This window comes from Lonchura striata, chromosome 3 (assembly GCF_050655825.1).
Source record: "Lonchura striata isolate lonStrDom1 chromosome 3, ASM5065582v1, whole genome shotgun sequence".
NCBI classification, from domain to species: domain Eukaryota; kingdom Metazoa; phylum Chordata; class Aves; order Passeriformes; family Estrildidae; genus Lonchura; species Lonchura striata.
Window position 1 is genome coordinate 10,058,334 of NC_140705.1, and position 13,554 is coordinate 10,071,887.

Below are 13,554 nucleotides of genomic sequence, written 5' to 3' on the forward strand. Positions count from 1 at the left end.
AGCTGGTGGCACACAATGAAGCGGTAGGGTTTGATTCCACTTCAAATCTGCCTGTGCAGACCACAAAAACAAAAAGTTGAGGGAAATGCCTCCTGTCCTGAGTGGATCGTGCCTACAGAGAACAGTTTGGGGTTAATCTCCGTGGCAGTTATTGTGCAAAGATTTTCGGGTTTTGTTTCGGCATTGTTTTCTCGTGTATTTCCTAAGGTCAGATCCTTATTTCTTTGAGAGAAAATATTTTTGGGACGGTTTATATTCTTCTGGCTTACAGTTTGTAGCAAGATGGCTTAATACCAAAATGTGCAGCATGTTTGAGATGTGATAAAGAGCCTCTTATCACCTGATTTCGGGATGCTTTTTTTCTGAGCAATTAGATGTGTATGAGCAATGTGAATCAGTAAAACTCTTAATTTGCCTAATATTCCCTACATATGCTACAGTTAACAAAATACTTTGAGGTTTATTTTACTTTCTCTTTGTTGCATCTCCACTGAGAGATCAGGCCTTCATAGTTTCAGTAAGCTAATGGTGTAGCTCTTCAGGTATGTGGGATATGAATGCATTCAAAATATAAACTATGCCATGTTACCATTTTTACACATAAAGCGTAGTTTTGTGTTATATTTAGTCACGTCTAGGTTTAAAACCAGATGTTAACAACAGTCGCAGTTTTATTGAGAAGCTGAGGGAAATGCTGCCTGCTTTGCTCAACAACTGTGTCAACGCGAGTATAAATATGCTAGGGAAGTGGGAGAAGGAAACTCACATTAAAAGGGAAATGCTAATTTAGTGGTGGTGTCGTTTGGGTTATATGGGTGGAAATGACACCAGATCACCTGACAGTTTTCTGAAGTATTCAGAGTTGAAAATTTGGAATTTGGCCCAGCAGAATGGTTAGTAGGCAAATGCATGTGAGAAACTGCTTGATAATGCACATTCTGCAGTATATTATGTGGATGTCGTACAAAGGAAAGTCCATGTTATTTGAATACTCTGTTTTCTGCATTAATAACAATGGTTTGATTTTTTTCCCCCCGTAGTATCACTGTAGTAATAAATCTTCTATTTGAGGCATGTTGGCACAGCGCTGAGGCAATTGTAATTGTATCTGGTATCATGATTGAGCTAATAGTGCAAGCAGTTGGCTGAAAGAGCTGGGCTTGCCTGTCTTTTTATAAGAAGATGCCTCTTGTTATGACAGTGTATATTAAATCTTACAGTGGATTGTGGAGTACACTGAAGGCTTTATGTAGTTGTTTTCCTTGGGTGTTTCTCTGCAATGTTCTCGGTGGGCCAGATGTTGCAGGTGTGTTACAGAACGTCAGCTTGCTGAAACTGAACTAGATTTGATTTTTAAGCAGCACTTTCTAGTTCACTTTTAGATATTGCCCCCTCTCCTTCATTTAGTGATACTTGAGTGTGTATTGAATAGTCAGCATGTGTAGAAGCATTCTCCTTGATAATTTAATCTTTCTTTTTACAGTGGTTTCCAAAATTCCAGAATTGTTAATCTAAGTTTTTTACACAGAGGCAAGTAAGCCAATAGAAGTTTTGAATTCCTACTTGTATGTCTTCCTGCTTATTTTTCTGAATGTGGAATTATATGAAAATTAACTGTCTATTGCACTAAAAGGAAACCTAAATTCTCTTGGATGTTAAATTCTATGTTGAGAATCTCCTGTAAAATGAGCATTAATACATTGGATTTTCTTTTTACAAAGTTTGTTAGAAACTCTACAGAGGAAACGCATAAGACAGTAGACATAATGTATAAATGCTTCTCATTGTGTGTATCAAAAATGTAGATGTGTATGAGAGTTATCAATCTTCTTTCTCTTCAAGTAATTTAAGTGAAAATGTTTGCCCCATTTAATTGCAATTTCCCCACCCATAACATAACTCTTGTCTTGCTTATTCCACATAAGCCAATGCCTAGGCCTTTGTCTTGGCAATGAGGAAAGAAATCTTTCCTTTAAAACCTCCTGTAACAAATATTACCAATTGTGTAGTGTTGCTAGTAATGAAGTTGGAGGCACTTCACAGTCATGTAGTGGAAAACCATTTTAAATTACATCAAAACACGTAAAGGATTCAGTTCTAGCTGCTTCGGTGTCATTTCAAACAAGTTATATAAAATTTATACAATGGTTGCATGCTGAAACTTTACAGCAAGATTTAGTTTGGATCTCACTCAGAGTACCTGCTGTGGCTTTTAGAATAGTAGGCAAGAGCTGGTATGTGAAATGTTTAGCTTACAAATAAAGGCTACTTATCTCTAAAGATTATATTTCATTATTGCTTAACAGATATTTTTTCTAAACGTGGTTATTTAAGAGTAGTTGTAGGTACGTAGAAGAAATGCATCAGAAGAGGTTATGACAACCATCTTAGGAGTTCAGAAGGAAATGCCTAACTCCATAGCAAAACCACCTCAGTAATAAGCCACATTTGACTTTTTTGCCAGTTCTCTGTATATGCATTTATTTACACTAAACTTGAGTGCTGATATGATCTACTGTCCTCTGCAGGCTATGCTAAAAGCACATCTGCAGCCTTTCTAGGCAGGCTTATTTTCTGACACCACATATTTGTGTACCTTGGACTACGTAATCTGGTCTACGTTTTGTAGTTGTGATTATTTTAAATTTAATTTTCCATACAACTCCAGGATAGATTACCTCTTGCTTTATTGAGGTGTTGGCAGAAGTATCAGAGGTAATAGGTCTGGTTGTCCATCTTTCCATATAATGCTTTCAGTATGTAATTCCTAGTGGAAGTAAGTGGAGTCATGTCAGATCTATGTGTTCATAACTTTGCTGTTAGATTTCATCCATGTTTTTTTAGGAAGAATTTTGGATGATGGATTGAACTAGTCATATAGACATTTTGCATGGTTGATACAAAGTTTAATGTAGAATTAGATGATAAATCTCTTCACAAAGGAAGTGAGTTTTTAAAAGCTGCATTAAGTTCTGTAACTCTTCACGTGTGTATTGATTAAATACAAAGCTAGACTTACTGGAAATGAGTTTGTGTAGTTTATCTAAAAATAAGGAGTCTACCTTGACTCATATATTTTAAGTATCTTCTATTTGTCTCCTCTGTGATATATATTGCTTAAATTTTAGTTCTGGCATGGTACAGTGATGAGTTAATCAGGTAGTCTGAAGAAGTTGCAGAACTCATGTTACTACAGTATTTTGACAATAAGCAAATATCTACTGTAACAGTACTGATAAGGTAAAGTAGCTTTAGATCTTGCATTACTCAAAACCAAGACTGTTCAAGATTTAAAAAAAATACTCCTACCATATAATTGTCTATATATTATATTTTTCCTTAAAGATGCAACATTTGATAGTTTGTAAGACTCAGTGAATAAGGTAGAACTGTGTAGAGGGATTAATGGACTGGTTTATTTTGTCTATATTTGAGATCTAAGTGTTGTAGTCTGATTAAATATCTATCCACATATGTTAGATTTTAATTGGATTTGCCACTTTCCTTTAGCATGAAAAATAAGACATTTCTTGGACTTGAGTATTTTTTTCTCCATTAAGAAGTACTTATTTTAGATTGTAGGTGGTATTTTGTGTTTTATTTATATCCATTCAGATAATAAAAGGCTGATAATACATCAGTTATGGTAGATTAGGAATGTGTGAAGATCATTAAGTGTGAGTGTTCAGGCAGGGACACGTGTTTTTTCCTGAGAGGATTTTGTCAATACCAGAGTGTTTTGCTGTTGTCACTTATAATTGTTTTAAGCCAAGTCTTAAATGTTTCAAAGTGAGCTGATGAATTTACTTTTAATCTGAGTCTGAAATCTTTGTTTTGTGAAGACCCCCACATGTACTGTTGTGTGAGTTAGAGACGTTTAATGTCAAGTACTGTGTTACAATTTTGTGTAGCTTAACACATTTGAAAGAACAATTGAGGCTGGGGTATAAGAGTGAGATGTAGTTCCCATAGAAAAGTTAGTTTTCTGTGCTACTTTGATACATAGTCTACTAATTATAGAATCAGACATGGCAGTATAACAGAATTAGTGGTTTTACACATCATGCTGAGTAATAATGTAAAAGAAACTGCTGCCTTTGTGATTGAAAATTGTATTTTGATTTTTTTAGCAAGGAAGTACGTGGGCAAGAATTTATAATATATGGAGCTCTACAATTTTAATATATTGTTTTGTAAAAACCTGTGGTGCTTTTTTTTCTTTTAGAGTCCTACTTTGGCAATGACATTTAAGATTTAAAGTTTAAATCAGTAAACATATTTCCCAATAAATATTGTTCTTGTATTGCTTGGACTTCTTTTTTTTTTTCTTTCAATACTAATTATAAGAGCTATATATTTAAAGATATGTAGGAGAGCCTTTTTTGTTATCAAAAGTTTTTTTTTGTTGTTGTTTTTTAGCTTTTTTTTTGTGGCATGAGCATTTCTTGTGTCCTCCTAGGCATGGATGAGGTGTCCTGGCTGGAGATCAGAGGAATGAAGCATTTGAATGCTGGTGTGGAAGCCAGTGAGTGGGGTTGGAGTAGGGGTTGCCCCACCTGTAGCAGTAGCTGCAGTAACATCAGTGCCCAGTTCGGGTGGAAACACTCCTCACACTATCCCTGTCACTGTGGTGTCAGGTGCTTCCAATATCCAGGTACTCCTCAGTGGATGTTCTCTGTGCCACAGTTGGAATTTCTTCCAGCAGCAGGCTGGAGGGCAGCTGTGTGTCTGGCAAACACTGCTGGCCCACAAGAGATGGTGTTCATATAGGTCATACAGTAGGTCATAGATTTGTTTTTCATTGAAACAGTTGCTGTGTTTTGTGTCAGATCCACATCTTTAGGAACAGTATGTGTGAATTAAGCTGATTTTTCAATGCTGTAATAATAAAACCTAAAACTTGCCAATAATTTTGTTAAAGCAGTTATTTGTGAAACTGCATAAAATAATTTTGAAATGTTCAGTTGGAGCCATTTTTTAAACTTACATAAGCATATCATTTTTCGGAGTGCCTGTTTTTTATCAGAATATGATATTTGAATTTATGCAGTTTGAAAAGGCACTCTCTCCTGGTAAGCTTTATGTGAAGTAATACGCATTTAGGAATGAGTCTTAGTTGTTACACATAGAGATGAGAATGTTTTATTCAGGTGAAAGAGAAGTAGAATTGAGTGTAGATTAAAATGTAACTCTACTTTTGCAAATGGTAACCTAGAAGAAAAACAAAATCCAGTTTTAAGCCTTTTGCCCTCAAATGTTTGATAAAGCTTCCCAAGTTTCTTTTAAAAACTTTTGTTTTGGTTTGAAGGTAGGAATTACTTTCTCCCCCAGGATTCTGGTAGAGTGCCACAGTTCAGGTCTGCAGGGACTTTCTGCACCTTCCCAAGCCCAAGGACATAGGGACTGTACTCAAAATTGTAGTATGTATAGGACCAAATGTAAATACACAAAATTTGCTGACGTTACAAGCAGGGATGTTGTCTGTTGTATCTTCATCTTCTTCTTTACCTGTTGTTTCTCATTCTTTAATTTCTTTTGGCATTTTGTTTCTGGCTTTGCCTTTTACTACTTCCTTCCTCTTATATTGACCTACATAGGAAAATAGAAAACCTTTTACCTGACATCATGCTTCATGCTATATCACATTCTTTATTACTTGTGCAGAAGCTATAAAGTAGTTTTGTAAATCTAAAATTCAACAATATTTTATTTGTCCATTTAGATACACTTCCTGAGAATGAAAATGATGTTTTCCTTGCTAGTGGAAGTTGCACAGTTAATGATGCTGCTTTTCACTAGCATTTCTCAATGTTGACATGTTGTGTTGGTAAAATTATTCACAGATAAGTGCTGTATAACAGTTACATCTCCCTTCTGCCACCTGCTTTCCATCCCTAGTGATCAGAGCCATGCCTTTATCAGCAGCTTTGTTTAGTTCAGTCAGGTCCATCAAAATACTTCTGGATTCCTCTTGCAGGTGAATGTCATGAATCTTATATGTGTTTTCTGGTAACCTGAATGGGGGATGCAGAGGAACTACTCTTAATTTTTTGAAGTGCTTCAGTGGATTATGAAGATTTGGTGAAGGGGAAGCTTCTCTTTGCTGTGCATTATCCATGTGGGAATAGTAGTTTTCAATTTACTGTAATCATGACCTTACTTTTGTGCAGTTTTTTGACTCATTTGCTTTCATTCTTCAGTAGCAATATAAGCCAGCAGAAATCAAGGGCAGATCAGGAGATTTCTCCATTTCAATTCTTTGATTTGAGTTCTGTGTTCCAGTGTTCTTTGGGATTTAGTTAAGATGGAGGTTGCTGTTTTGTTGAAGGTGTTTTCTGGAGGGAGATTGTTGTTTTTGGGGGTTTGTTTTTGAAAACTATAAAGTTAGATGTACCAAGGAAATGGTTTTTCTAAAGTCTGTATTTATGCAAACAGTGGATGGAGTTTAGCTGGAATTATGTTCTGTGTCTACTACACAGACTGTGTAGGTTAATATATTAAAAATAGAATTTTATTGTGCATTCAAAGAAGAATTGAAAGAAAATTAATAGAAGCAAATATAGTAGATAAACATCTTGTAATTTCTGATGTTCAAATAATCACTGAATGGTTTGGGTTGGCAGGGACCTTAAAGATTATCCAGTTCCACCCCGCCCTACACCACCATGGGCAGGAACACCTTCCCCTAGATCAGGTTGCTTAAAGCCCCATCCAGCCTGGCCTTGCACACTCCCAGTGATAGGACAGCCACAGCTTCTCTGGGCAACTGATGCCAGCAGTCTCACCATCCTCATGGTAAAGAATTTCTTCCTAATACCTACTATAAACCTGCCCTCTGCCAGTTTAAAGCCATTTACCCTTGCCCTGTCCCTCTATGCCTTGGTCCAGCTTTCCTGTAACCCCTCTGGGTACTGGAAGGTGCATTAAAGTGTCCTCAGAGCCTTCTATTCCCTAGGCTGAACAGCCCCAGCTCTCCACCAAGACCTCAAGAACTTCTCCCAGCATTGTGCTCCATCCAGTTTTCCAAGGGTATGTTGCAGCATGGTGGAAATGCTACAGCCTTCTTGGAAGCGTCTCCTTCAGCAGCCGCTCTGAGTAAGGCCACGAGAACAGCCATTTCAAGTCCATGCACACAGACAGTTCAGCAGAGGAAAGATCTTTGTATGATGTATTCCAGTGAAGGTTTATTGCACCCACCACACCAAAGGGATCAGGGACAAAGACAAGACCGGGTGCTGTGTGCAAAGTTAAGTAGGGGAGGGCACAGGGGTGGTGCAAAGGGCATTGGCTTACAGGGAAGACTGGGCTGGCCACCAGAGGTACCACAACCAGTGAGGAAACAGAGAAAGGAAAAACAGGGGAAGTTGGGACACATGGGGAAAGGAACTGGGATGGATCAGTGTTAAGCAAGAGTCCATGAAGGAGTCCTTTCTGTCCACCCAGGTGGAGAAAACACTATGGTAAGTCTCTCCAAGGCAATGCTCTGGGGATTTCCCTGAGGAGAAAGGATTCAGAGGATTCCACAGGAATAGTCTTCTGTCAAGTAAGTCCCATGAGCCTGATGCCTTTAACTGGTGATTTCAAGTTAATAGAGAATATGGAAAAACCTTATATCCACTTTCATACCAGAAGATACCTGATATTTTTTAACCAATGCTGGGTGATACATAGAAGTTTGTTGAAAGAGTTGTTGCTGGTGATAAGACAAATAGATCAACTTGGCTGGAGTCACTAATGGATTGTGAAGAATCTTCAAATTAGTTAAAGTACTAAAGGATCTCAGTAGGAGAATAAGAAGTTGATAAATGTACTTCATCAACTGCAAGAAATGAACTCCTGGGAAGACTAGTGAAACATTATTTTGGGTCTTCTGAAAGCCATCTGAAGTATCTTAAAAAGAACTGAACATAAGGCAGACAATGTCTTTAGTAAAGATAATTACTTGTCTACTAGGTTATTTAATTTTTACTGTGGTTAAAATCTGGGGAGCTGCTTGTCAGTGTCCTTGATAGGGGGTTATTGAGGGGTGAACTGTGGGAATTAACACTGAAGTGTCAATAGTTGGAAGGCAGTTCATGCTATTAATAAGATGCTTTAAATTTTGGTCAGCCCTGAAGTTGGATTAGATTATTCCTTCCAGCTGAAATATTCTAAGTTAATTCACAGTAACATTGGAGGTCTTTGATAGCCCAGAGAAAGATCAAGTGGGTTATCCTGGAGATCCATAGTAGTGTTGAGGCTTAGTTTACCCTAATTGGAAATTATCAAGACTAATGGAAGAACTCCAGATGGCACAAACATTTAAGAGGAGCAGGAAATTCAAACACACCACAAGTGGATACAACACTTGGTTGAAATGAAAAATTTCTTTTGCTAAGTGTACACTTGACACATTGGTGTCCAAATTGACCAACCACTGGCTCAGAACTAACATAGTCTTACAGAGCATTTTAGAATAAGAGGCGCAGAAACACGCCAGTTGTTAATATTCTCAGAATACTGTGTTCTTCTATATCTGCTTCAGCAATAAAAATTGAAGTGGTGGACAGCAGTTACTAATGGGCAGCACTTCAGAGACTTGAACTGCTTTGCAGGCAGAGGAGGAGTCTCTAAAGAATAATTTTGCAGCATAGAGGAGGGCAGAGGCTAGAGGAGCATGCTTTGCATGAGAGGTGATAGCAAAAATCTGGATGTTCAGCTCCTCAGTACAAGATGTCAAAGCCAGCACCACTAATTTGTGTCAGGACACCATTGTCACCTTCCACATTAAAACAGTAGTGACCGTCCAGTCATTGACAAGGTTAAGTATAAACTCCTTAACCTAGAGATAATCATCCCCGATTCCCATTAATCTTTCTTTAAAATATTTAATAGTGCAAAGAGTTATAAAGGATAATGAACTAAGTATGAAAACTATTTCATGTGAAGTTTTGACTTTTTTTTCTTTCCCTCAACATCAAAAAAGCATTTCTGTCTCTGGTAGCAGAACATTTGAGGAAGATTGCTGTGTGCTGTGGCATCATCCTTTTGTTCACATCCCCATGAGGCTGCTGATAGGCTTAGTGATCATCAATCAGTATGTAATATTTGGAGTTACAGAAAAGAAGTTTTTTGTAAAGTCAGGATATATTTTCTAGGATGTCGGACTGCTTGCAGATGTTCTTCCCATATGCTGAAGCAAACAGCTACAGCAGTGTGATACTGCCCAGGCTACTTGTCCTGTCTTTTCCTAGTTCAGCTCCGGCGGCTTCCCTCCTTCATGGCAAAGGTAGTTAAACATTTTGTTAGTTTAATCTAAATATTTTAGGTTGTGAATTTTAATATGACCTGGGTTTTTGCCTCTTGCAAAGAGGTCTTTCCCTCTTGCTTTTGAAGAAGCAAGAGCTGATAAGCAAGACTGACAGAAAAGATTTGGCTGTTGCAGCCTTTTCCAACAATCCAAAGGGTAGTGGGTGCTATAAAGAAAAGAACATAAATTGTATCTTTACCCAAAGTTTCGGTTGAGCTGCAGTTGCTGCAACTCATATATGTTAGAACTGACAAACATCTCTTAAGTTTTGTGAGTAGCTGCTGCAACAAAGAAACACCCTTCCTTAGAGGGGAAGAGGAGAGAACAAAGAGTCTTACTGAGTTCAAGAGCTTTTTGGCACTTTGTGGTCTGAAAGAGAAGCTGTGTATTTCAGTATTTGCAAGTATCCATCCTGACTTATGTGGGGGTCTGTTAGAACTAATATAGCCGTGAGAAAATGTATAGATGCTATTAAACTAGCAAAATGTGCAAATACTTAACAGGATGGAATGGACAATTCCTAGCAAAAATTCTGCCTTGGTTTTAATAAGATTATTTTGTTTGTTGTTCAGTAAGATAGACTAATATGTTTATGAAATAGAAATTGGGAAATCATTTTCCCATATGAGACCTCACAGTCATGTAACCATCCCTTGAAACAGTGAACATAATCTCTTCATTCAGATTGAGAACAACATAATCTGTTTCCTGACTTTACAGTGGGAATTGCATTTCCTCAATCATTAATTCTTCCTTTTATAGATTTTTCTTAAAACTGTCCCTAGAAATCTAAATATGCTTGCAGTGTGTTTTTTTTTTATTTCCTATCTTTGTTTACAACTTTTATTTCAGCTTAAAAGTGAAGTGTAGTTGTGAAATATAACTATTTTAAAGTGATTTCAAACTAACTTTCTTCAGCAGATTTTTGAGACTTTTTCAGATGTTAATCACCTTTACAACACATAAATACTTTGTTAGTTTTCCATTGCAATAGCTCAAGTTTTATCTTAGCTGATTGATGGGATTGTTCTCCCTGTAAATTTAATACCCCTGTGAAGCTGTTCTGAAGATCATTTATTTCTGTTTCTGCAAGCAACAAGTTCTCTAACAACTTTTTTTGTAAGTATTATTTTTCTATGCTTGGATTTGCTCTGGTTTAATTTCAAGTTTGCCATTATCATCAATTAGTTCCAGTAGCATTTAGCTCCACCAAACTAGAAACCCAGATTATGGTTGTTGAATGTATGATTTAAGCAGCTTCTCAAACTTGAAAATAGCTAAAACTTTTCAGGCCTCACAAACTAGGAAAAGAAATCTGAGACTTGGGAGGATTTTCTGTTGTCCCTAGAGAAGAGCTGAGGGGGAGGGAATTTGATTCCTGTTTTGCAAAATCTGTTCCTTGTTAAAAAATCTTGTTCAGTAAGTTCCTGGTGAGATTTTTCTGTCATAGTAGTGCTGTATGAGATGGGGCAAATACTGTGAGTTTTTTGAATGAATTGTAAGGTTGGGCCTTTTTTTCTGTTAAAAAATTTAAATGTCTTGCAACTTGATTAGTGAGATATCACCTTATTGCCTGTCTGCTTGTGATTCTCAGTTTTGATAGCATAGCTGGAAAGAGGAAATATGTCTGTCTTTCCCCTCTCTTTGATTTGAAGTAGCTGAAAAAGGAGTATTTTGTGATGCATTGTAATGTGGTTTCATGTAATTGGACTGAAAGAAAAGCATTGAGAAGTTTTTGGTTATAGGCTTTAAAGCACCTCCCTAGATAGAAGAAAATTACAGTGTTGAATTTTGCAGATACTTGGGCAGTATTTTTAGTATTTTCCAGCATGTAGTGCATGGAGTAGGCAACTTAAAGTGAACTGTCATCAGGGCAGAGAAAAGGAGTTTTTGCAGTCACTTGATTGTGCAAGCAAGTTTGTTCTGTATGATTTATGTTCTTTAGAGACTTTTTCTTAATCACTCCTTCCAATCACATTTGCTGTTTCTGTGTCTGTACCATTTCTGCCCTTTTCAGCAGCATTTCAAACTGCAGGTGATGGTTTCAACTAGTGAGGGAACTGGTCCAGTTCCCCACCACTGCATATTGTCTCATGTGGTGTCAAGTGATGAACTGCTGCTTCCTGCATGTGGATTTTGTGTTAGTTGTGTCTTTATTAACTATCTTCACCAGTGTCTTGCTGCTGTCCAACATACTTCTTTATATTTCCACCTGCCTTGATATCTCCAAATACCTGGCAGACCTTGTCGAATGTCTTCCTGTGAATGACTTCTTTATCTCACTTTACCAATTCCGTTTCTTGTTGTATGAGTCTTTGTAATATGTATTACACTTAGAGTTCTTTGAAGCAGGGTCCTTCATACTTTAGTGCTTATTCAGTAGTTAGCATAGGGAGAGCCTGGTTTGATATTACAGCAAACAAATGGCATGTAGTCAGCTGTGCATTATCTTGGATTTACATATAGATAATCTATGGTGTGTGCTTGTGCAGCAGTGGCTCTACACAGAATCTCTTCAGGTCTGTGAGGAATTACTGTCAGCAGCATAAACCTGAACAGCAGTGCTGCTTCCAGAGGGAGTGTGGGCTGGGAGCAGCCTTGGAGGACTAGAGTAGGAACCAGAGACCTGTGCTGGTGCTGTATGGAGCCAGCTGGAGTCCTTTTGCATTCATTCCCATGTGCTCCAGGTTCTAGGTGAGACTGTGAGGCCTTGTTCTAAACATGGTTATTGTGTGGTTATGGAATTTTGTTCTAAAGTTAAAACTTGTTTTAGGCTTTCTAGGAGAGTTTTGCATGACATCCAGGTGGTGGAAGCCAGAAAACTTGGCTAAAAAAGACTGCATATAGGCATTCAAATGTTTTGCATTTACAGCAAATTTCTTAATGTGTTCTTAGTCATTTCCTTACACTATTCATGGTGTCAAGAAAATAAAAATACGGGTTAGTGTTAGTTCTTTTGCTTTATCTAAGTTCTCATTGATGGGTTTAGAATGCCGTTTGCCTTTTTTAATGTGATTTAAAATTGGTGGTTTTGAAAATATGACACTGCTGTATTGCACAGAGGAGCTGCATTTAGCTTTCTGAACTACCTTGACTCAGTACCAGTTACATTAAAGTCAGGGTGAAAAAGGCCCTTGTGTGTCTTTATAAAGAGTTATGTGAAAGCTTTTTTCTCTTCAGTGTAAAGATGAAGAGAAAAGCAAAGTGGATAAATAGTGAAGGGAAGCATGTAGTTGGGTAAATGATTTCAGGGAATACTTTGTTTTGTGTGAAGATTAATAACCTGGAATTTAGACATCTAACCAGAGATTTTGCTCATAAAATCACCATCTCATATTTTTCTAGAGGATAATTCAAATGTGGATTGTTTCTATTCACAATTACTGCTTTTGCTTGCCCTATATAATGTGCCTGTCTGTGTACTGATAGAAGCTTTTACATGTAACTGCTCTTAAATTTTTGGCTTCTTAAATGAAAAAGTTGAAGTATTTGTCTTTAAATCCATTGAAGCACAGATGTATCAATAGCAATCTTTGAATTAATTCTTGTTAAAAAGCTTTTGTCACTTCAATTTCAATTCTAAATAGCCTGCTTAATTCTAGTTTTTTACTTTCATTTACTGTTGCTGGTGTAGTCTTTGGTGTTACTTTAGATTTTTACTGCCTTTGGAGGACTATGCTATCACTTAATGGGATATTAATATCCAAAGCTAGGCTGCAATTCTTAGTGAATTAGTAGTGATGCTTGCTGATTAGAGTTGGCTGGTTTTTCCAGCTTTTAGGCAATTGTAGAAATCTACAGGTAGTTTAAATGCTTGTTGTCCAAAGGGAACATCCTTAGAAAACAGCTGAAATCAATGATAACAGCAATTTCTTTAAATGTCCGTTCACCTGCTGTAGACAGATAAGTAGAAAACACATATGCTTCCCTGTAGCAAGGGAGGAACTAAAACAATACACTAAAAGAAGTTAGTTTTACCATTTCCTAGCTCTCCTTGAGGTTATGCAGAGTATAAAAGCGCAAAAAAATTCAAGGTGGATTTTGAAGCAGACTGACACATATGAAACCTTGGGTTTTTTCACTGTTATTTTATGCTGGGGATACAGAGAAGTTGTTTGTTGTGTCAGCACCTTTCTTTGCAAAAGGTAGTTGTTTGTAGTGGAATGAGGAGTCACGAGGCATCTAAAAATTCCAATTTGTTTGTTTGTAAGGTTTTTTTGTGCTTTCAGCTGTTCAGTTCATTGCATAAGAACTAGGTAGTTTCA

The 13,554-nt window shown here is 37.2% G+C and overlaps 1 protein-coding gene across 16 annotated transcripts in view; it reads left to right on the forward strand.

Moving 5' to 3' along the window:
- Positions 1 to 13,554, forward strand: part of PUM2 (pumilio RNA binding family member 2) — a 73,993-nt gene that overhangs the window by 7,277 nt on the left and 53,162 nt on the right. Inside the window, exon 1 of one of the 16 annotated variants that reach the window (XM_021525343.4) lies at positions 7 to 9,268. The exons of the other annotated variants lie outside the window; for them this stretch is intronic. Coding sequence (XP_021381018.1) covers positions 9,260 to 9,268 — 9 coding nt within the window. The 5' untranslated portion in view covers positions 7 to 9,259. Of the gene's footprint in view, positions 1 to 6; positions 9,269 to 13,554 lie in introns of those variants that run through there. 16 annotated transcript variants of the gene reach the window in all.